The 24,336-nt window shown below is 41.6% G+C and overlaps 5 protein-coding genes across 5 annotated transcripts in view; 4 read left to right on the plus strand and 1 right to left on the minus strand.

Annotated features, from left to right (window-relative positions):
• Positions 1–24,336, plus strand: part of LOC139926492 (protein THEM6-like) — a 231,065-nt gene that overhangs the window by 115,591 nt on the left and 91,138 nt on the right. The window lies entirely within an intron of this gene.
• atp6v1h (ATPase H+ transporting V1 subunit H) overlaps positions 1–24,336 on the plus strand; it is a 290,066-nt gene that overhangs the window by 81,996 nt on the left and 183,734 nt on the right. The gene's annotated exons all lie outside the window — the stretch shown is intronic.
• Positions 30–1,391, plus strand: xcr1b.2 (chemokine (C motif) receptor 1b, duplicate 2). The gene is made up of 2 exons (XM_071918241.2): positions 30–114; positions 260–1,391. Exon 2 carries the CDS (start codon positions 270–272, stop codon positions 1,329–1,331), a length of 1,062 nt encoding a protein of 353 aa, XP_071774342.2. The 5' UTR covers positions 30–114; positions 260–269; the 3' UTR covers positions 1,332–1,391.
• Positions 1,994–3,411, plus strand: xcr1b.3 (chemokine (C motif) receptor 1b, duplicate 3). Its single transcript, XM_071918253.2, has 2 exons — positions 1,994–3,301; positions 3,357–3,411. Exon 1 carries the CDS (start codon positions 2,112–2,114, stop codon positions 3,147–3,149), a length of 1,038 nt encoding a protein of 345 aa, XP_071774354.1. The 5' UTR covers positions 1,994–2,111; the 3' UTR covers positions 3,150–3,301; positions 3,357–3,411.
• Positions 19,760–21,495, minus strand: neurod6b (neuronal differentiation 6b). Its single transcript, XM_071918240.1, is given in 3 exon segments — positions 19,760–20,772; positions 21,209–21,366; positions 21,368–21,495. Coding segments are annotated over 3 exon segments (1,299 nt in total).

Raw genomic sequence — 24,336 nt, forward strand, 5'->3', positions numbered from 1 at the left:
CTTCTCTGACTTAATGCGAGACCAAAAGAGGAAGAACGAATGTGTTTTTTCCCTGGTCATCAACTTGTTATTCACAGTGCGATGCACCACAAGAAAGTGTGATCTGTTATCCGGGTAAGTTAAAAATTGCTTAATTACTCCCCATATTTAGATATTTTTCAAGAAATAACAAATTGCTGAAACGTTATAGAAATCTGCTTTTATCTTTATCATACTTTGCTGAAATTATCATCCTTAGTTTTGTGCTCATGTTTCCTAGAGATGCTAAAATGGAGAGTGCTTTCAATGAAGCTGCTAGCAACGACACAATAAATGGCACAGTTCCTGACTACTATGGTGACGGAGAATTGGAGTATCTTTGTGAAGAGGGGATGTACTTTGGATCCATCAATGCTGCGTTCTTCTTTTTGATCTTCATCTTCAGTGTTACAGGCAACAGTCTTCTCCTGTGTGTCCTTTTCTGCTATGAGGACAAAAAAAAAGTCACCAACCTGTTTGTCCTTAATCTGGCCTGCTCGGATTTGGTCTTCACCCTCACCCTTCCATTCTGGGCCATCTATTACCTGTCTCACTGGGTCTTTGGGGACTTTGCCTGTAAATTTCTGACTGCGGCTTATTTTGTTGGCTTGTACAGTAGTATCATTCTACTGACTGCCATGACAGTGGATCGTTTTGCAACAGTGGTGCTGCAGTGGCCAAGCAGCCCTGTAAAAAGGCAGAGGTGCGCCATGGGAGCCTGTGCACTCGCCTGGGTCATCAGCATCGTTGCATGCCTGAGCGATGCTATCAATACAAAGGTGGAAGTCCAAGGAGAAGATGTCTTTTCCTGTGAGGCTTCCACTGTCACTGAGGATAAACTGGGTTATTACCTCCAAGTATCACTGCTCTTCTTCCTTCCATTTGCCATCATTGTTTTCTGCTACTCTGCCATCCTCAGGACGGTTCTGCATGCTGCGACCAGAAAAAAGCACAGGACTGTTGTGGTTGTGTTGTGTATTGTCGTGGTCTTCTTTATATGCTGGGGACCTTACAATATGCTGATATTTCGTCTCTCTCTGTACGAACCCCAAGACTGTTATGTGAGAGAGCGCTTGTACCTCACCTTTGATATTTGCCGTCTGCTAGCTTACTCTCATTGCTGTATGAACCCCATGCTCTATATGCTCTCACAAAAGTTCAGAAGACACCTGGTGCGTCTCCTCCACTGTGAAAATGCCAAGAGGAAGGAGAGGGAAAAGGAGAAAAGCATTGGACAGAGCACCTCTAATGTTATTCAGCATGCAGCTGTGAAAAGCTGCAACTCTGCCGAACTGTTGGAATTACGCCTTTGAAAAGAAAGATTGTACATTACATGCTTTTAAGGAGTATATAGTTTGTATTTATTTGAGAACCAAAAAAAAGGGAAGTCCGCACTTTCAAAAAGACATCTTGATTGGTTTATTTTACGTTTGAAATAAAAAATCTACAGCTTGGAAAACTGTTTATTTAGCTTAAGCTAAAGTGTTTAGCTGAAATTTATTGTTCATAAAAATGATGTGGGTGCTTTTGTATGCAATTTAAAAAAACAAATCTGCCAAGTTAAGTGAATGATGACTATGTGAATAAAGCAAGAAGCAAGTCAGAGTATGAGTGATAAAGTGTGCAGGAATCCTATAGTTTTTATGGACTTTGTTTTCATTGCTGCTGTTCGCAAGCTACAGCTGTGTACAGGACACTGCAATCTCATTATATTTGAATAAAGATTTGTCTGAATGTGGTTTCACTGTATTCATTGTGGGATGATTGAGGGCTGGACTCTAAATTCTGCTGTGCAAGGACATTTTGCTGGGTAAAGTGTCAGACTGAGTGAGACTGTCTCTCAGTTTCCCATGAACTAAACATGAACATTAGTTAAAAGTTAGTTAGAAGGTAAGGTTAGCATCTCACCTCTCGTTTTTATTAGTCTTGTCTAGAGTGTTGAATTTCGTTACAGCAGACTGTTTTTGTAAGAACTGTACATGAATGTAACAGCTGATTTGATTCTCCACAATTTTAGGGGATGAACGTCGTGTGTTCCTCATTCCTTCATCAGATTTATCGTCTTTTTCTCACAAGGCTTCAACCAGTAAAGAATGGAGAATTTTACCAGCCTCTATGATGAATACTATCCCTATGACTACAATGACAGCAGCTTGGTCTATATGGAGGCCGGAGAATCAGAATCATCATTTAATCTCTTCTCCACTGTGTGCTACAGCCTCATCTTCTGCCTCAGTGTGTCTGGAAACAGCTTCCTCCTGTGGGTTCTCCTGAGGCAACGAGATTGCAAGACAACTTCGAGCTTCCTGCTCCTGCACCTCACGACCTCCGACCTTTGCTTCACCGTGACCCTGCCCTTTTGGGCCTACTATCACCTCCATGGCTGGGTCTTCGGGGACTTTGCCTGTAAAATCATCAGCGGGGCTTTCTTCTTAGGGCTCTACAGCTACATGGCGTTCCTCACCGCCATGACTTTGGATCGCTACGTAGCCGTGGTCCACGCTGTGTCCACGTCCGCACAGGTCCGGAGAAAGTCCTGTGCCCTCTTGGCCAGCGTTGGGATATGGTTGCTATGTGTTGCTGTAAGCCTCATGGAAACGGTGAACAGTGAGACCAGAGATGACGGATTTGGCAGTATAGAGTGTGTAGCCTCTTTACAGTCGCTGACCATGCAGCTTTTTGGCTTGTACCTCCAGATCGGCCTCTTCTTCCTCGTGCCCTTCGGCATCATCACGTTCTGCTACGTCCGCATGGGGATGACTATCAGGCGCTGCAGGCTAAGAGGACGAAACCAGGCTTTAAGGCTGTTTTTGGGAATAATCGTGGGTTTTTTCATTTGTTGGGCGCCGTACAACGTTGTGCTTTTTCTACAGTCCCTGGAGATGCTTGGCGTTCAGCTGCTGAACACGGCAGGGCGGAGAGAGGCGATGCGGTATGGGTACTACGTCAGCCACACACTGGCTTACTGCCACTGCTGCCTGAACCCTCTGTTCCATGTGTTTGGAGCAGAAAGGTTTAGGAGGCGTCTCCCTCTGCCATGCAAAACTTCATCTCCAGGAAGAGAAAGGAGTCAAAGCCTCAGTACTTATGCAAACAGCCAACCTCATGCCTCTGTCTCCCAACAGGTGTGACCAATATTATAATCATTTTTGCCATTTGCTCTACCAGTCCAAAGGTTTGGACACACCTGATTGAATGTATGTTTTTCATTATCTTAAAGCCATTTTGATCTAAAGGCTTATGCTTAAATTCTTGAAATTTGTTTTTTACACAAATATAAATAGTGAAGTTGATGCCTATGTATGGATTTCACTCCGAAGCCTTTGCCTTTGGTGAAGGAATATAAGATAGTTTAGTTTTAGTTTAGTTGTTTAACCCTTTTTTGGTCACTGCATGATTCCATTTGTGTTATTTCATAGTTTTGATGTCTTTACTATTATTCTAAAATGTGAAAAATAGTAAAAAAAAAAAATATAGAAATGTTGGAACTTGTAACCAAGAGGGAGTAAATTGTGTTTTTATTATTTTGGGGTAATTTGTGCCTTTATTAGATGGTCATAGTGGAGAGAGACAAGGGGGATTGGGGGAGAAAGAGAGAGATGACATGTGACGAAGGTCCCAGGCCGGTCCCTGGACGTCGCGGTTAGTAAACTGTTAAACTGAGTAAATCAACGCATAATGAAACTTCAAACAGGAAGCAGCCGAGAAATTCATGTCATATAATCATGTATTTAAGATAACGTCTTTTCAAAAGTGTGAGCAGGCAGAAACAAGCTTCAGAAAAGGAATAGCGACGTTGGAACTTCTGAGGAAGGGAGAGTGAATTGTTTGAGTCAATCACAAAGTGAGACTTCAAACAGGAAGCAAGTGAGAAACAAATGTTAAGCTTATGTGTTTTCAAAAGGTGGCGGAGGATAGCAATGCACAGCATGATGAATAGCTTCATATCTATAAAAGATCTGTATATTCTCTATTGTGCTCATTGTACATTGAGCCAGTCAAATCAATAAACTGTAGATCTGACTGTAACTGTATTGAACAAATCAACCCACAAGATGGCAACACAAATTAATAGAAGTAAAGCAAATTATGAATTCCCAATGGCGATAAAAACAGAACAAAAGGTAACCTAATAATGAAATATGTTGCTTGATGGCTATTGCACTTTACATACAGTATAAATCTCTTGGTTTGAACTGAATGTGATACTTGTTGGTGTTCTACACAGTGAAGAAGTAATTGCCAATACTTTCCACAAAAGCCAAGGAGGATGTTAGTGACAGTGTCATCAGTTTAACATATAATGCTATGTCACTGTATTATGATAAAAAAAACTTTGTACTGTGAAATATCTAACATATATCTAAATATCTAATATATAACATAAAATCATATACGTAACTGATAAAATGCTCTAGTAAGGTAAAACATTTTAACATCATTACTTTATTGCTTGTATATTTAATCTACTAAACAATGTCTTGCCTGTACATTACATGCTGTATATAATATTATATATACTACTGTTCACATCCTTTTTTCTGTAACAGTCTTCTAATGTTCCAGCACCAATTAACCAGGCAAATGTCCTTGTGCAGTCCTTGTACTTGGCAAAATAAAGCAATTATGATTCTGATTCTGTTTTTTTTTGTTTTTTTTTCCTTTTTGACAAATCTGCCTGGCCAGTATGTTAAAGACCATTTCCTTCTGGAGCCTAACCTTGTCTGCTCGACACAGAATACACTAATTAGCCCTCCTCAATGAGATCAGTAAAATATAATCTATTACATAGTACTGATTCTTGATTAAAATCATCGCCAGTTAAGTCTAACTCGATAATGTAATCTGAATACTGAATACTTTTCTTTAAACTTATGCACATTACGCTAATTGAGTCAACTCAACTCATTTTTTGTAATTACAGGCTCACAAAAATGCTTCTTAACCATTCAAACAGTAAACTAATTAGTAAAAGTATTCACCTTTAGCTGTAATTACTGTATTTTTTCAGTAATTAACATGTTGCAGCTAGCTTTTCTTTTTTGCGGTCAGATTACTCCAACTCCATACATGTAATCTGCTTCCCCAGAACCCTGTCAGTGCACTTGAACATGGTTGAGTAGCGCAGGCCTGATGGCTCCACGGGGGTCCAGAGAAGAGTGGATGGGGACAGCTCAGTGGGCCACTGTAACAGCACTCATATCTGTCTCTGGGGGTAGATTAAGCTTAATTAACTAAACCATCCAGCACGCTTGGATGATTGGATACATGTCAAGGGCAGAGCAGTCACACATACTCACACATTCTGTGGAAGGCAGCGGGACAGTGTTTTGCACGGACTAGTGTATGTGTGTGTAATAGCAACAAAAAAGATTAGATAGCTGCAATAAAGTTGTGTGCAAAAGTTGACTATGAACTTTGTGAGTCTTTATTCGGTCAATAAAGACAACAATACCAGTGAGAACTGAGAAGGATGCTGGACAGCGAACAGAGAAGACTCAAACCTGTGAGGTAGAGTGTTGCGAGTGAGTTTGATAAGCAGCCAACTCACAATCCTGCATATGGTCCTTCTTGTTACAACGATTCATGGCTGTTCACAAACAGCTTTTGGACTTAACAGCACTTCCCCAGTCTGGAGGAAGTGATCAAACCTCACTTAGACCCCGTCTTACCTTTCTATTGTGGAGCTGCAGCTGGAAGGAGAGTGACTGCGACTTTGATTTGCTATCCCATTTATCCCATGAACAATGCAACAGAACACAGCAGACAACAGAGAAAAGAAGAAAACAGAAAAATAGACAATCCACTCCAATGAACTCCAATCTGCGGAGTCCATGCAAGAGAGAATCCAAGGCGTCCCACTACTTATCTTCAAGTCAGGACAACCTCTTTTCCCAGATTTCATCATTTTCTCAGCAAATGATGTTGTTGTTCGATCCCGTTTTTAGCCACAAGCTAAACAGCTGTTGTTGTTTTCTTATGTCGTCTCTGCTACTAGCCCTCCCTGGCCCCAACATTCACTCCCTGCTCCTCTCCTCTCCAGGGCAACTCTCCCTCCTTTTTCACATTGATGTCTTTCTTTAATTCCAATTATCTGTAATGATAATTACTCCAACCATATGTGAATTTAATTGATGTCTTGCAAACGGGTAAATGTGTGTACTTTGTGCATATTGGTAATAAAGTCTCATTGCTTGTTAATCTGGACTGTCAGGGAAATGCGTGCAAATCGATTAAGTGTGTCATCCATATCATTACAAACAACTGTTTTAGTATACAAGCATAGAGGACTTAATCCACATATGACATACATTGGCATGTATAACATTTCAGTAATGCAGCTCATCGTGATCAAATTATGCATGGGAATAAAATGTGAAATCAAAGACAGAATTAGATCCAGTTGTTTAACACATCCACACACAAATGTGAAAACACACAAATCCTTGCTTAGCTCAGTCACCATTCCAGAAGGATACCATATTTTGGAGTGCATTCTGCAAAATTTTACATTTGATAGACATAGAGGATAACCCACTTCTCATAGCTTGGCCCGTATTGTGCCACTGCAATGCCACATTCCTCCACTAGAGGGGACAGGCGTATTGGAATAGTGTTGCTTGTTTCATTATAACTGGCCCACTTCATTGAGTAAACCAGATGGACACATACATTTGGCCTTCCAAGTCAGCCACACAAATTCAGACAGAGGCACACCCACATACAGACTGACAAATACATCCACATACAAGATCTTTAACATTTGAAACTGCTTTGAATAGCTTTACAAGTTTCTGTTTTTGAGTGAACAACTTTTTTGGCTTGTTGTTCTATTTTCAAACACATGTAATGTTGGCCACAAAGAACAAATTGCAGCCTGCCTCTGGATATCCCAGCTGTATAGAAGTTTGCGGACCATCAGATCTCTACAACTGTATTTCAGGGTCATCTTCCTCTTTTTACCTGCTGTCGGTAGATAGAAAAACACAGTGATTAACTACCATAGAGACTTAATTAACAAATCAAACATCTGGCTATTCAGACTAGGCCTACTGCATAGGCTTAGTTGCCTCTTGTAAGGCTAGCCATTTGATGTATCAAACAGTGTGTCCTGATGTTTCCTTGCTATATTTTTCCCCATCTGTCCTGACTTGTCTCAGCACTTTTCTCTGAGCTTCTTTCACTTAGGCTAGTTACTTTCTCTTTTAATGTTGCCCATTTACAAGTATATAACCTATCTTTTGGTTCACCTTTGTTGCATTGTGGGCCAATGGAAAAAGATGATATGAAGGTCCTGATACCTGTTTCGCCAACATAACATAACATAACATAACATAACATAACATAACATAACATAACATAACATAACTTTAGAAGGCACTCAGAGGGCACGAACCTCTGCCAATGCAGTTCTCCAACTTGCTGTTACACCCAAATTAAAATGATTTGTCGACCCAGGAAACATACCCTTAGGATTTGGAATCAAGTCTCTATTTCTGTTATTTTCATAGTTATGGCTAAAAAACAATAATCGTCTAATGATGGAAATCCCAGATCCGGATCACCACCAAAATCTCATCAATTGAGGCCTATCTGTCTGCCCCCAAATTTATGGAAATCTGTTCAAAGGTTTTTGAGATATCCTGCTGACAGACAAGATAAGATAAGATAAGATAAGATGAGATAAGATAAGATGAGATAAGATACGATAAGATAAGATAAGATAAGATAAGATAAGATAAGATAAGATAAGATAAGATGAGATAAGATAAGATGAGATAAGATACGATAAGATAAGATAAGATAAGATAAGATAAGATAAGATAAGATAAATGCCATTTGCTAGATGCTTTTGTCCATGGTGCTTTGCAGAACCATGAATGCAAACATTTTTACCATGGAGTGACTGTGCCATGCTCTACCCATTCAGCTAATATCCTACAGACCACACTTTTGGCTTACTCTTCCCTATCCTCAGGCTGCACCAGCTGCCGTCTACCTCCGACCGCATTCCACGTAACCGACACGTTGTCCTCTACCTGCCTCATCCCTCCTTCTCCCTGTTTTTAAGTCTTCTATCCCCCTTTTTTGGCCACAACTTTCCAAAAGGTGAACCGAAGTGATTTTCAACAGCACAGTGCATGACTAATGGTGGAAACATGTTAAAATCATCGCAGAGATGTCCTTGGGAAGACAAATGAATTTTCAGCAGAATAATTAACTTAATTAACAAATTTGCATGCATATTCATCAGGGCCATTGAAGTCTTTCCAGCTCAGCTTGATGAACGTTGCTGTGTAATAACCAGCTCATTTACATTCTGCCATCCACCGCCGTTTGTGTGGATTACTGAGAAAAGGCAAAGTGTGTGTGTGTGTCTGTGTGTGTATGTATGTGTGTGTGTGTGATGCTAAGGGTACATATGTGCGCACACTTTCTCCTTTCCCGTAACATGTCACAGCGAAAGCTTGATGAATTGATTTGACATGCTGGTATGCTGGCTATACACCCTAAGATTGGCCCCAGCTGCATACACACACACAAAGATACACACACGTATGCACACACACACACACACACACACACACACACACAAACACACCTCCTGTGAATGTGACTGTTAGGGGCCTGACTCAGTGTGTGTGTGTGTGTATGTGTGTGCGTGCGTACTCTACGCCCATATCTCCTTGCATCCTCCTCCCCCCTCTCACCTCCTCTCACCCCCCCTTCTCTCTGGTGGGCAGTTCTTGGCACTGATCCTGAGTCGTAAACCCTCCTGGGTTGCCAGACTGTGCGTTGTTAAAAACGTGAGGCCCTCCGTACCCCCTCCCCGTCTCTGCAGGGCAATCTTTAAAGGCAGCAAGGTGTGACGGCACAGACTGGCAGCTTGGCAGCCATGCCCGAGGATACCAACGCTCCGTCAGCCGTGAACGGGCACCATCACATGGGCTCGCCTAACTAATACGCTCACCGTACATGTGCCATTCTCATGCCTCATCTGTGCCAGCCAAAGACAAAGGAATTCATTAAGAAATTTCACATGGCGTCGTTTTGCGATTTTGCCGGGATATAGTTAATTGGGAATTTCATACAAGCTAAGGTAACTGAGGGAGAGATTATCCAGATGACTTCAGAAAAGTTGATTAGACTCACTTGGCTGTGTGTGCCCTCGATCTGGTTGGGCAGCGAACAATAGGAAAACTTATTTTACGGAAGCTTGTGCAGGATGTTCCTCTGTGCTCTAACAATATGTTTCTCATTCTTATCAGGAATTTTTCCTCTCATTTAAGTGGCCTCGGATGCTGTTAGAAACAAACACATCCCAGTAGGCTACTTACCAGCCTGTCAGAAAACTGCTGCACCAGTAACATTCCCAACCAACACAACAAGGAAAATGGGCAAATGCATTTGCACCTTTATCATATGCAATATGGTACACTGTCCTGAGATTCTGCGAGAGCAATTATCACATTGATTCAAGATTTAATAAAAACACAGGCACTTGAAAAAACATCACCTGACACAAAACTTGTGATATTGAGCATACTTTCTTCCCTTTGCCTCTGTGATACTTTCTCCTACGCTTTTTATGCAGACATATGTGTGACACTTGAAGCTGCTATCATAGCTGGAAGTGTGAAAGAGAATTGTTGCAGTAATGTGCCGCTCTTGGGTGTTGTGACAGGAAAATGCTTTTGGAAGATGGAGTTGGCATTTCAAGTCTTCTCTGACAACTATACTGTTTACCTTCTATACTGAGGATGATGTAGCCTACTTTGCAAATTAAATAAAATGCATTGATAATGCTCGACAGATAGCATGTTTTGAATATAAGTTGTGTATGATGAAACAGAATTTACACAATGTGACACACAGTTAGTAACATGTTAAACTCCTTGGGTAGAAATCTTATTTATTGCGTTGTCTGACCCTCTTTGTTTTGAAGCTGCCACTGAAGCAAGACGAATACAAAACACAAATGTTGTGGACCATTAAACTGACCTTCAAACAGAGCCCCGTGAAAATCAAACGGCTGTCACCGCATTGCTGCGAGAAATTACAGAACTGCTGCCTGTTTTCCTCCAGTGAAAATATGAAAAATATAGATGAGATGCGCTGTGCTCCTTTTCGTGATCACCTTTGAAGTAACACCAACTCCTGTGTGACTCACAGCTCAAGCGAATACATCTATGAAAGCTGTAAGGGTTCCAGCGAATGAAAGTTGATCATAGAATATGAAAGGAGGGTTTGTATGGATACAGACACCAGACTCTCCCCTGTGGACTTGCTTTGTTGGCCTGCTGGTGTGACTGTTGCTTTTCTGTAATGGTTGCAGCTCATTACTGTTAAAACCAGTCCTCTGACCCTTGGCTAAGCCACTGACACACACACACAAACACACACACACAGGCCTGTTTTAACACAGAGACATGGATGCAGATAAAAAGACATGAAGGGATGAGGATAACGCCTATCAGGTAACCTTTATCACCACAAGCACAGGATCAACTTCCACTGCCAGTTCTGCACACATAACAGCCAAGTGTGTTTTCCACATTAGCCGCAGAACATGTTCAAGTCTATCAGAAAAAGAAAATCTCATAACTTCTTTGTATCGCTTCTCTTGCGGCGGGGGGCTGCGTTTGACGACGCTACCGTTTGATGCTGCAATTGATGGGAAAGTTCTGAAGAAAGTCCCAAAGCCTCAGAGGAATTTGATTACCTCCATCCATTATCTGCACAGTGAGCGATCGCGAGGCTCACCATCTGTCATCCGTTTCATTTGCATCGTCAACACCTGCCCTGCCTGTTTATGCCTTCACATTTTTTATAAGCTGCCTTTCATGGCAGGGAAAAATGTTGACTTTTCATTCTAAATACATTAATTCCACAAGTTCAAAGAACATATTGAACGTGAACAACTTGGTTTATGTCTAATAGAATTTGGAAACTCTCCTTTTTATTGATGCAGATAAAAAAAAAAAAAAAACGCATCCAAGGTGCTTTCACAGCTTAGTGATTATCAAAGTATTTTGATACGGATAAATTGAGGCTAGATAGATAGATAGATAGATAGATAGATGGATAGATAGATAGATAGATAGATACATACATACATACATACATACATACATACACGATTCAATCCACCCCCAAATCACACACACACATGCTACATCCTCCTGTTTGTTACCAAAGCACAGTGCTGCACACACCCCCTCTCCTCCCCCTCCCTCCCCCTCTCTCTCCCTCCCTCCATCCTCCCCCATCCATCCATCCCGTCTCCCATATCCCCAGGTGGTGCCGACGGCTGCGGGGCCCATTAGCGACAGAATTCCTGCCTCCAGCAGGCCATGCGTGTCCCGAGTGACACATTTTTGGACCGGCACCAAGAATCTAGCCCTCCGCAGACAGCTCACTTCCCTCTGCAATCACCACAGTGTGTGTGTGTGTGTGTGTGTGTGTGTGTGTGTGTGTATGTGTGAGAGAGAGTGAGAGTGAGAGTGAGAAAGAGAGAGCGAGAGGGAGGCCCTGAGAACACAGCATGGGTCCCACAGGAAATGGTTGAAAGGCAGTATGGGACAGATTGGTGATGGCGCAGAATGGAGTAGAATACTAAAAGGAGAAGCAAAGATATTCTATAGGAGCGAGCTAATACATTGATTACATGACTCTCCTGTCCAGTTGGGACATTTGGTACAATGGCAGCCTCCACAGAAATCCCCCATTGTGCATCTATCCATCAATAAGGCAGCAACCACCAGTATATTTCTCAAATGCTGTAAACTCAATAGATGTATTCTAATACATGAAAATCGAATTGGATTTTGCTGATGTACATTGTTAGTGTGGTTTGTCAGCAATAGTTGGTGCACCAAATTTTAATTTTACGAACAATTCCTCTTTGGGAAAAAGCAATAGCATAATAGTAGATATTGTTTGCATGTATTACATGCTGTAAAATGTGGGACTATTATGACGGCTACATATGAATCTGCGTATCTATGCAGGTGATATTTGATGCTTGATCAAGATTCTTATTATTATCATAATGGGGAATGATTATGAAACAATACCATGGACTTAAGAAAGAGAAGTATGTCCCTTTTAGTGTAGATATTATGAATGGATTCTTTCTCCATACTAATAGATAGTTAATTATGTACCTAATGACTCCTCACAAAGCACTATATAATTAGTCTAGATGAGCCGAGAAAGTTCCTACTTGTTCTTACATGTTTAATGTCGGCTATTTCTCATTTCCAAATGGGGCTCTGGGTGATGGTGGTGTAACATTATTCTCTGTGGGGCACAGAAAGGTACTGATACTGTTTCATATGTATGTAGGGTACTTGCACACACACATATATATGCACACCAGTGTCTCCTGTTTAGTGGTGGGCTACTGCAGCAGGATGAACAACCAGAATTAATGAAGAAATATCAAATAAAATCCATTACATTACAATAAAAAAAATATACCCAATTTACCCTGAAAAGAAAGAAAAAACAAGTATGTGGACAATATGTAATGCTAGTGCTTTTATTATATTTGCATAGGCATCTATCTATCTATCTATCTATCTATCTATCTGTCTATCTATCTATCTATCTATCTATCTATCTATCTATCTGTCATATATGCATGTACCCACCCACGCACCACAGTGGAGTCGTGACTACCAGATGCTCGGAGTCATAGTCGAGGGAATCAGGATCTCCTGCACCCAGCAGCACCCGCCTCTCTGTCTGCCCTGAAATAGGGTGTTGCTGGGGTGTCAGAGGATCACACCCCTGTATGCTTCCCACCTGCTCCAAAACCTATATCCCCGCTCATTGTACCCACGCACACGCGCGCACACACACTCTCACACCCAATCAGAATACCCCTAGACAAAGAGCACAAAGCACAAAGGTGATGTAGTGACAGATGCTCCCGTCACATACTTAGCATATCTCCACCGCTGAAATAGTGCAACTGCAGGAGATGGTTTGCATGTTGTAAAACTCTGGCAAGTCTCTCTCTCTCTCTTTCTCTCTCTCACTCCATTTTGATCAGCGCTATACTATTCCTAACTCAATCATTTCCACTCAATATCCCCGATGCATAAGGGCCGCTCTTAAAACACAATCCTTTACCAATATTTATCCAATCTGACCAAATATTATAATTAATGCCTCCCTCTCTCCTCTCTCCTTCAGGCCAACATATCCCTCCCTCTCCTCTCCTCTCCTCTCCTCTCCTCCCTCCCTCTCTAACCTTTCGGTGCCAAGTTCAGAGATAGAGAGAAAGTACTTCCTGTGAGAGGCCGGGCCGGCTGCCAGAGAGACTGATCCACCAATCTGACACGTTAATGAGATCCTGGCCCGTAGTGCTGGGGTGTCAGGCCTCCTCCGCCGCAGCATCAGCCCCGCCGTGACCGTGAATTTTTTCACACACGCACGCGCGTATACGCACACTTGCAGAAACACAAACACGCACCCGCAAATGAATCTGCTCTGATGGAACACACGCACCCCCCACCCCCCCCGACTCTACCACCACACACACACACACACACACACACACACATATTGAGGGGGGTTCAGCTCCTTAAATCTGTCTAATTAAAACACCAAATCCCTCTACTCCCCTCACCCACCAACCCCTCCGCACTCCTCACTTCCCAGCCACCCCACACACACACACACACACACACACACTCGCACCCCCCCCACCCCCCCCCTGCACCCCCACCCCCCATTCCGCAGGAGAAATGATTATTAGGAATTTAATGGGGGAACGTTTCCCATCCCACACCATCTGGGGCTTGGGAATGGCACAAAATTTGGGGATGCTTGCCGACACGGCCAGGCACATTATTTTCATTTTTCTTGACTGGTGCTCAGATTTCAGACATTTTGGAAATGCTCCCGACTACAATAAATTATATAGGGTGTAATATAAATATATAAATCTGTTTGTTTGTTTTTTTCTTTGTTTTTTATGCATTTCTGATCAGTGCAATGACTCATTCAGTTATAGGTAACTGCGCTGAACTTTTCCAATGTGTTCCTCAACTCCTGATGCTGAAGGGAAACTGTAGAGAAGATTATATTCAATTATTTTTGTATAACTTATCCCTACAGAAATGTAATGTTTGTTTTTCACTAATTATCGCACCAAGTCTATGATTGCAAATGCATCCCTCCATACCACCTCCATACCATATATCCTCCCTTTCTTGTCCTTCACCTCCCACACAGAGCCGGGCCATATGCTCTCTTTCTCTCTCCCTCTATCTCTCTCTGTCTGTCTCTCTCTCTCTCTCTCTCCCTCCTTCTCTCTCTCTCTCTCTCTCCTCTAGGCCTAATGAGCTGCATGAATGTAGGGATACGTGTACACGTTTGACCCTGCGCTAAACTGCTGCACGGCGCCCCGTGGACACCCAACAACCCCCCCCCTCCTCTTCCTCCTAACTCCCCTTGAGGGATTTGAGCCCCCTCCTCTCCCCTTCACACACACACACACACACACACACACACACACACACACACACACACACTACTAAGCCTGGCAGAAAAAGCGGTAACAAGACTGACAAGATGAGGATGTTAGTGAATGGGACAAATGAGGGCTGGTGGTGGGGTGTGGGTGGGGGGGTAAACAGGGTGCTTTTAGGGCTCCAAAGGGACCCCCCCCAACCCCCCCCCCACACACACACACACACACACACACACACACACACACACACCACCAGTCCTCATGATGAGACAGAGGAAGACAAGATTAATCTGACAGAAAAGAATGAGTGAGGAGTGAGGGAATGAAGGCAGATGGATAATCCCTCTCTTATTTTTTTATCATCCTACTTCTCTTCTTCTTCTATTAGACATTGCATACAAACATTTTAGCCATTTAGACAATGCTCCTACCCAGACAAACGTATAAGTAAAACAGCAGAGAGAGTTACATTTCTGAATGGCCAGAATTACTGAATCTCCCAGCTATCCCTTTCTCTAGTGCTGGAAAGATATTTCACAAAATCTGGTGACATTTGTTTGCTTATCTAAACCAACATGAGGCGAGTCCGAAAACATTTTTTGCTGTTTTATCAAGAGTTTTTTGCAGTAGCATCCACAGAGAAAAATAAACCCCTCAGCCGTATGAGCAATGGGAGATATTGTATATGCAGCTTGATATTTTGGTTTGTGTAATCACTACTGTATCACCATTTGGAAAGCTGGTGCATTTCTCCAGTTAGGAGCTATCAGTACTTTGGTGTTTTCTGATTGTTCCTTTTCTTTTCAGTGGTTACTGTTTTAGCTCTGCATATTTAAATTAGGACTGAATGGACTTGTTTATAAAGCTTTCATTTCTTATTCATTCCTCATTTGAAATTAAGCAACAAATCTGATAACAATGACGTGACTTTAGATTATGATTTCACTTAAGTTATTTTCTATAGATTGTTTTCTATTCACTGTTTTCTATTTTCAGACTCACATGAGTCTGAATACATCTCAAAATCCTTTGGGATTTTTCTTCTGGTTGGTCGAACTTCTCCGGAACAACTGAATCAATCCTGAAAGTGGAGAACAAAGCGCACACCTCTCCATACAGGCTCAAGTAAACACTTGTTGTTGAATAAGTTATTGTTTCTCTGCCAACTGGCCGCACTGGACTGCAACGACGCCAAAGGAATGGCCTAAGACATGGATGGGATAATAATGGAGATTTGTGTTTTTTAAAGTCCTAAATGTACGTAAATGCATGTGTTTGTTATTGTTAGAGAGATAAATTTAAAACTTTGAACTAATTTATATCCTTGTCAGATCCCTTCTCCATACCATCAGCATGTTGTTGCCTACTCTGACTATATTGCCTAGACCACATAATATTTCTCACATATCTATCATCATCCCCATAGCCTCAGCCAAGTTATTCCAACTTGTTTTGTATAATATTTGATTAATACTAAGATATCAAAAAGTCAGTCCAGGTGTAATACAGGCAGGTACTGCATGCTAGAGTGTTTTTATGCTCTTAAAGTTTTGAAGATGACAGTCTAATAATCTAATAACCTTTTTCACTTTTATGGAAAGTAGCAGAAGCGGCATGAACTGTCACAAATCATGACAAGCCAAACATTATCCTTTTCATTATCTCAAGCATAATGTTTAACATTATACATATGAATGTTGACTAGTCCTTTGCTGCTACTGCTATCCCATCATTTCAAAGTGAATTCATAAAATTGGGATATAATTTAATTGTGACCTGTGCCAAAAAAAAAAGATCAAATGATGTAAAGAGACCAACAAAGCTGCACAGGGCATCTTCACAGTGAAGTGAGTGTGTGTGTGTGTGTGTGTGTGTGTGTGTGTGTGTGTGTGTGTGTGTGTGTGTGTGTGTGTGTGTGTGTGTAGGTGTGTGTGTGTGTGTGTGTGTGCGTGTGTGGTAATACTGGTGGAGTTCGGGGTCTCCCAGAACATCTGATGCTGGCCCTTGTGCTGCTCAGCAACACACTTGGTCTTCCTTGGTCTCTAATTGCATGTAAGTCTTCTATTTAATGATCAACTTTCCCAATCTTCAAAGAGTCAGAGACTGAATCAAAAATATTATAAACTTACGTACGTTTTCAATAGTTCTTAGTGATTCAGCGTCAGTCAGTAAGGTTCAAGGGCATCAAGAACAAACAGGCATAAATAAGTTTTAACATTTTAAAGTGAAACACTAAATAAATAATTGTGTTTTACAAACATGGAAAAATACATGGAAACGTGTATTACACGCAGTGATGTAGCAGTGGGTAAACTGACTTCTAGTCGGTGATCATCATAGGGCAACAATACAACACGAATCAATTAATCCATTACTTTTTTCTTTAAATGACCCTTCATTTAACTTTCATCAGCTTGATGCTGCATATGATTTATATGAATTTATGTCATAGATATTTCTGTCCACCTTAAGGAAGCGGGTAAACTCTATTCCGCCAATAAAAATCTTGCAGTTTAGGTGCATTTATCCTCCATTAGATTTCCTAAAAATGCTATTCTTGATATTTTGAATCGAAGGGAGAAAGAAATCACTGTCACCTTGATGAAAGAAATATAGGTTAGCCTATACGCCCGAAAAAAGAAGCTGCCTTTTGCGGTTTTTATTTTTTTAAGAATGTAACACACAGCATCTTTCGACCAAACGGTGTTTTGTTTTGTTTTTTTTTTTTCCAAAATAACCAAGAAGAAAAAAAAGGTTATTCTCCAAGGATTAGGCTACCAGTTCCACTTTCCTCCTCAGACTGGGAAGAGTGGGACCGACAGTCTGTCTTCTCTGGCTGACATCCAACTCCTCATGGGCATTTTTGTCACCAATCAGCCATCTGATCAACTTAAATTAAATGAATTTATACCGACAGACCTCTTTCATATAAAGAATTTCTAAAGTTTGCATAGTATTAAACGCCAGTGGCTACTATGTTGATGAAGTACAAATCCTCCAAAACAGGTGAATCTAAAATGTTGGCATCGTTGTGGAAAATCATCAGAATTAATCATGAAAGGATTTTGCCGATGTGAACCTAAATATCTTCTTTTGAATTTATTGGTTGGGTTTCTATTTTACAGGTTATAATAATGTCTAATTACTTTAGCATGCGCTCAGGCTATATCCAAATGTTTTGTCGCTTTAAGATTGTGTTATTATTATACCTTGTATTGTTAGTTAAAATATTGTTTCCTGATGCCTCATCACAAGCTTCAGAAGTTATGTTGGATTATTACGGGATACAAATTTTGAAAACTAAAAAAACATTAGGCTACGCCCGGAGCGTTTTATTTTGATTTATTTTGCCAACAATTAAAATGTTCTTTAATTGCTGTCTCCTGTCATCATTTTCACAGAATGCTGAGAAGCTATATGTAGCTTCTCATAGCCTCTTTTATTGCGTCAAACACATCACACAACATTGATAGAACACATTACTTCACGAATATTTCGATCCATAACGAGTTTTCTGGAAACTGTGTGTGTGTGTGTGTGTGTGTGTGTGTGTGTGTGTGTGTGTGTGTGTGTGTGCGTGCGTACTGCAAAAAGGAAGAAAGAGATTTCAATAATCGTTCATAATTCAGCTCAAGTTACAAAATCAACAGAGTTTATGAGTACAGTCACCAGTAATGTGCAGAAATACATTAAGTGCATCACAGTTTCCCTCGGAGGAGTTTTCCTCTTCAGGAACAATGAAGTGTTGCTGTAAAAAGTTCATGGACACATCAGACGATCCAAAACTTTCATATCGTTGCATAATTGGTGTTCGTCAGCTCCTAATATTTAAGGCATTTTGTTCGGATTCATATTATTTTAAAATAGGCTGTTCTCCTCAGACAAAATTATTTTCCTTCCAACACTTGATGTCAAGTCAATATACCTAATACTGTGGTGAAATATACAACAATGCAACATAAACAAAGTTCAAATGCATGGAATTTTACATAAAAGGTGACACTGTTGAATTTACATTATCTGATTATTTTTTTTTGTAATATATTATCCACATCCAAATTTACGGACTTATAATAAATAAGCTTAAATAAATACAATAATAATTTACATTCACCTCGTTACCACACTATTTACTTCAAATACAAATGCATTTTGTTCTTAAGCTGACTTTTTTTTTTCCACAACAGTCCACAACTTCCTGTATTTATAGGACCAAATCGATGACATCATCATCAGGTCTCTAAACACATGCATGCCTCCAAAATGGCTAGAGGAAGAGCAATCTTATTTATGAATTCGTGTAACAGTTATCATTTTAATTAGAATTATGTTATGAGACTGACGGGTAAACGCCCTGTGAGGGGGAAATAGATATATATTATTTTCTAAGCAAAGATTGCATTGGGCTGCTTTGCATAGCTCAATTTACCTTTATTGCTAACAGATTGAAAGTCTTAACTCCAATCATGTCTGAACAAATGCAAATCAATGAAGTTCCCTGATAAAGTGAAGCGTCTTTAGATTCTTCATCTCCAATAATTCGGTTGGCTGATTTTATTTAGCTTGCCATGAAAATACTCATCTTTAACGATTATTATGAAGCCTAATTAAACGATCACGAAATCAAATAAACTGTCAACTGTATCAGTCTTATCCAGCTCACATCATGACCGATTTCTGCAGTATTTGACGTTAACAAACAAATTTAAATACCCCAAAAAAAGAAATGAGATAAATAAACCAAGTGCTAAATAAATTGCTCAAGAGCTGCAGCTCAAACGAAATACATTCTGTAGTTGGTGTGGTTTTCATGCACTGCAAAAAATATCAGTCTTATTCTTAATCTATCATTGTGTCTTAAAATCGCAATTTTCTTAAAACAAGTGAGAAGATCTGCCATCGGGTTGAGATTATTTCACTTGTTTCCAATGCAACTTGTTTCAAGAATTCTCTTTACTCGACTGTCTTTTTCATGACACTAGTGATCTGCCTTATTCTGTTTAGTTTCAAGATTTTGACACAAAACTCCTGAAGCAGCTGAAACTGCACTGGGAACAAGTGGAATCATCTCACCCTATTGGCAGGATTTTTCTCTTGTTTCGAAGAAAAATAAGACTGAATATGGAACTAATGACTTGCTAAGATGGACATTTTTGCAGTGCATCAACGTGTCGTGGAGTCCATTTCCTTCCATTCTCGACATCTGTGGGGGAAATTGCATCATTTTTTAAACTTGAACTTCGTCCAGTTAATTGATTAATTGTGGAAAGAGCCATTAATTTCCCCCTGTGCTTGGAAGGACTGGCTGCGGAGGTGCAGGTCGTAGGGGAAACGGGCCTCTGGGGAGACTCGGTACATGGAGTTGTGCGCAAGAGCCGTGCGTCCTGGCGCACTGCAGTAGCGCATGCCATAGTGGCCGCTCTTGCCATAGTCGGACGGATCGTCGTGTTTTAGGGAGAAAATCCCGTTAAAGTTCATCGGGGGGCTTAGCTGGCCGTCGAAATGCGGACTCCCGCTCTCGGGGGACGCGTTCTCGTAGTACGGTTCATACGCGCCGCCATAGCTATAGTGTCGGAACGGCTTGGCGCTGCTGTCCAAGGTGCTGCTGCTGTGGCCCGGGGGCGTGTTCATATCGGAGCCGGGATAGGAGTACATGGCGTCGTATGGCGACCTGCCAGAGAACATGACCTCCCCATTGTGGTCTGTGAGGAAATTTCTCGCGTTGAGCTGCAAACAACCGGCCACCAAGTTGGTCGTGGGCTGAGATAATCCTTTGCACAAGGTCTGCACGAAGGCGAGGAGGTCCGGTCTCTTCCCTGCGCTCAGCGTCTCTGACAGGGCCCAGATGTAATTTTTAGCCAGTCTGAGAGTCTCGATCTTGGACAGTTTCTGAGTTTTGGAGTAGCATGGCACAACCTTGCGCAGGCTCTCCAGCGCTGCGTTCAAGCCGTGCATCCGGCTGCGTTCTCGGGCGTTGGCTTCCTGGCGCCGCACTTTGACCCTCTCCGTCTTCCCCTTGGATTTCTTTTTCCGGGGCCCTCGCTTTTTGGGAAGCCCGTTCTCATCCTGGTCGTCCTCTCTCTCATCCTCCTCCCTGTCGGAGTTGTCGTCGTCACCCTCCCTCATGTCTGAGTTGGACATCTCCTCTAGGTTGTGTCGGCTGTGGTCCTGCTCCAGGTTGTCAGGTAAGCTTTCGCGGGGGTAATTCGCACCAAACCGTGGCTCACACATCATATGTGGTTCTTCAAATGGCAATGTCAGCATATTTCCTATAGCCTAAAAGCAAAACAAAGACATAAACAATGAGAGCAGAGTAGACTACCGATCTTTTGAAGGTTGTCAGTTAATTACCTTGTGAATGGGTCCTCCCAAGAGGAAAGCAAACGCTGAGAAGAACTAATTGGCAAGCAAGGCCAATGTCACAGCCTGCTACCTTTTCAAAGACACTCAACTTCATTGTCTTTGGATTTGGTGTAAAAAGGAAAAAAAAAAAACTGACAAAACTTCAAACGGGAAACGAATAGTCTATTGAGCCTATTAACACATGGCATTTGGTAGATGTTTTTATCCAAAGCGCCGCACAGTAGCATGCTGCATATATTTTTAATTGAACCCCTAACCCTGGCAGCGCATGCACTACAGCATATTAAGAGTCAGCCAATGCATAAGCCATATAATACTAACGATGATAGTAATGATACTCACCTCTGGTCAGCGTGCAGCATGCATGTTCCCAAATATCTCCTCTGAATCTGCGCCACACTCTCCTCTCTTGCAAACCAGTTTAGAGAAATAACCAAACCCCGCGCAAGGTGTCTTCCTCTGTTTCGCTCTATCCCGCTCTTCCTCTTTCTCTTTCCCTTCTCTCTCTCTTTCCCTTCCCTCTCTCTTTGAGGAATGACACTCATGCCAACAGCGGGTACCCATGCCATCTGCCGCTGACGTCTTGTGGCAGCCTAGACCACGTGTTTGGTGTCCCCAGGGACCTCCATTCCGTACCGATCATCTGGCAGCTCCGGTAATGGGCACCGGGAGGCCCACGTTTACCGTCAAAAACACAGACCGGAGAAGGATAACAACTAATATCTGCCTCTCCCCGTGTAAGAAAGATGAATTAATGTCTTTTGTCTGGAGAAAGAAGGATGTACAGTAGACTTTGCAGGCGTTCTCAACAGGTGAGAAAGGTAGGGTGGTGTGTGTGTGTGTGTGTGTGTGTGTGTGTGTGTGTGTGTGTGTGTGTGTGTGTGTGTGCGTGTAGGTGTGTGTGTGTGTGTGTGTGTGTGTGTGCTCGCGCATAAATAGATAGATAGATAGATAGATAGATAGATAGATAGACAGGACTTATCCGTGACACATTTTCAGAGTTTAGAAAATGTCTGAAATTGTTATGCATATTATGATTACATTTTATTGATGTTTATCCTTGCTGCTTGTCAATATACTCGTAGCATAATAAGTCACCTCTAATAATAATAATAATAATACTTAAAACTCACCTCTTTAAATGAAACACTGAAAACCACAACATAAGAAAAAAGTCATGTTTGGACAAAGAGGTTTTAAATTCTAAAGAGATATGTTTGGGTTTCTATAAAATAGGTTAAGACATTCCAGAGCGCAGCTTAGATGTAGGAGGATGTTTTGAGCGTACCAGAGGGGCATGCATAGTGTTGGTAGCGTTGGTACCTCTAGACCGTAGACATTAAGCACACCCCATGGAAAAGGCCCAATGGCACGCTGCCAAATCCACACTGGGGCACAGCTGGCATTGGATATGGGTATATGCACTCCTCAGTTATGTGGAACACACACACCAACACACACACAAACGTATGCCTGTGAATGACCTTGTTGCAAGGAGAATCAATTAAAGCGACTTATCAATCTCTCTCTATTGGACATTACAAGACATCGATCAGCAATATGGGCCCCGCAGCTTGTGCTCCACTGCTTTGATTGCAATAGCAGTTGATTGCACCTTGCTATAAGTTCAGAGGATGAAAGACCGCACAAAGGTAACGCTGCAGGCTCCACAATGACAATGACAGCATGCACAATGGTGGATGTGCATACATTTAACCTAATGTGCGTGTGACAGCAGGAGTGGTGATGAGCGGCAGTACACCAAACATGTCACACATGTGCACACACAAATACAAGCATGCAAGTGTGCGTGAGCATGCGGACGAACACATGCAAACACACACATATAGACCAATACACACACACACACACACACACACACACACACACACACACACACACACCCAGGACACATGCACCCACACATAAAAAATCAATCCCTTCATCACTGCCTTCCCCCCAAAATGCCTCAGCTGGTGTGCTGAGCGTTCTGGTCCAGCACACACACACACACACACACACACTCACACACACACACACACACACACACACACACACACACACTAGCATCTGATGAGTCAAACTCCCCATCTCAGACTAATCAGTTGACTGCACTAATTGCAAATGCAAATATGCAAATTTATATTAATTAATTACTCCACTAATTAGTTCTCTTGTCTTTTCAGGTAATAAATCATGGTGTGGTTGAGAGAGAAAGAGAGAGAGCAAGAGAGAGATATGGCAGTGATCTTTTGTCTGCTAGAAATTCTTGTTATAGGTCTGAAACTGCGCATGTGACTTTTTGGGACAGCTTTCTCTATAACAACCTCCAATTACACACCTAAACTTTTTTACACAACAGTTCTAACCTAATTAATTATTTCAATTGATATTTTATGGGTCGTACTTCAAGAATAGAAGCGTTCTAATTTGAGAGGTATTACAAATAGCAGAGGTTGGTAAATCAGGGTGTCTGATTTTATTCGACTCTCGCTGACAGTTCTTGCCTGTCAGCTCTTTTAATTATCACATTATCAGCTTTTATAGGCACGGTGCGAGGTGTAGAGCTGCAAATGAAGGCGCCACCAATCGCACGCTGAGTTGCAAGTGTTTCTCAATTGATGTCAGCAGTTAAGGAGAGTCTGTCTCTGGATGATGAGAGCAAGGTGAAACGATTGAGGAGCCTGTGGAAAGGACCTGGGGTAAAGTAATTTAACACCACAGACTTGATCATTTGAGTTGTGTCTTTGTGTGCTCTCGGTGTGTGAGACTTGGCTTTATGTCCACACGCTCCCATTTGCTGGATACTTTGCGCTAACTGTAACTTCTCTTCTCTGTATGCTGCTTACCCTGATTTTATCTGAAAGCTGCATTATGTTACTGTATTCAACAGTCACTGCAGTAGCTGGAGAAACAAAGACAACGACTGTAAAGTAGTATGATTTTACAGACACCTCCTGGTTATTTAAGCTCCCATCTCCTCATCTCCTCTTCCTGAAACCCTTCTGAGGAATAGACTGGTTGTATACTAAGAGATGCCATAGCTCCATATCCTGTATGTGTACCATTCCAAAATGAATTATTCACCATTTTATAAAAAAGCACACCTACTCTTACAAAATGATTATTGGCACAAAACAGTTCATGCTACTTTTTAAATAGTAGGTGTCTTGAAGCTGCACTAGGCAACTTCACAGGTGACTCCAAATGCCAGCAGAATTTAACTGTTTGATAAATGTGAACAACAACAGTCTTATAAAATTCTGTGAAATGAGCACAATCTCTGAAATGCAGATTATTGTGGACATGAATCATGTGAAGATCACGTTCCTCCACTGTAAATTGGATTATGCGGCCATAGCATGAAGTGGACACACTATTTTCACGTGTTCGTCACGTGAAAAGATTAGCTAAGGGTTAAGTTTAGGCAAGTGAAACAACTTTGGCTAAGGTTAAGGTTAGGGTTAGGG

This window comes from Centroberyx gerrardi, chromosome 13, assembly GCF_048128805.1.
Source record: "Centroberyx gerrardi isolate f3 chromosome 13, fCenGer3.hap1.cur.20231027, whole genome shotgun sequence".
NCBI lineage: Eukaryota > Metazoa > Chordata > Actinopteri > Beryciformes > Berycidae > Centroberyx > Centroberyx gerrardi.

Excerpts from the sequence above, each read along its gene's own strand:
- xcr1b.2 (XM_071918241.2), top strand. The coding sequence starts at position 270 with ATGGAGAGTGCTTTCAATGAAGCTGCTAGCAACGACACAATAAATGGC.
- xcr1b.3 (XM_071918253.2), top strand. The coding sequence starts at position 2,112 with ATGGAGAATTTTACCAGCCTCTATGATGAATACTATCCCTATGACTAC.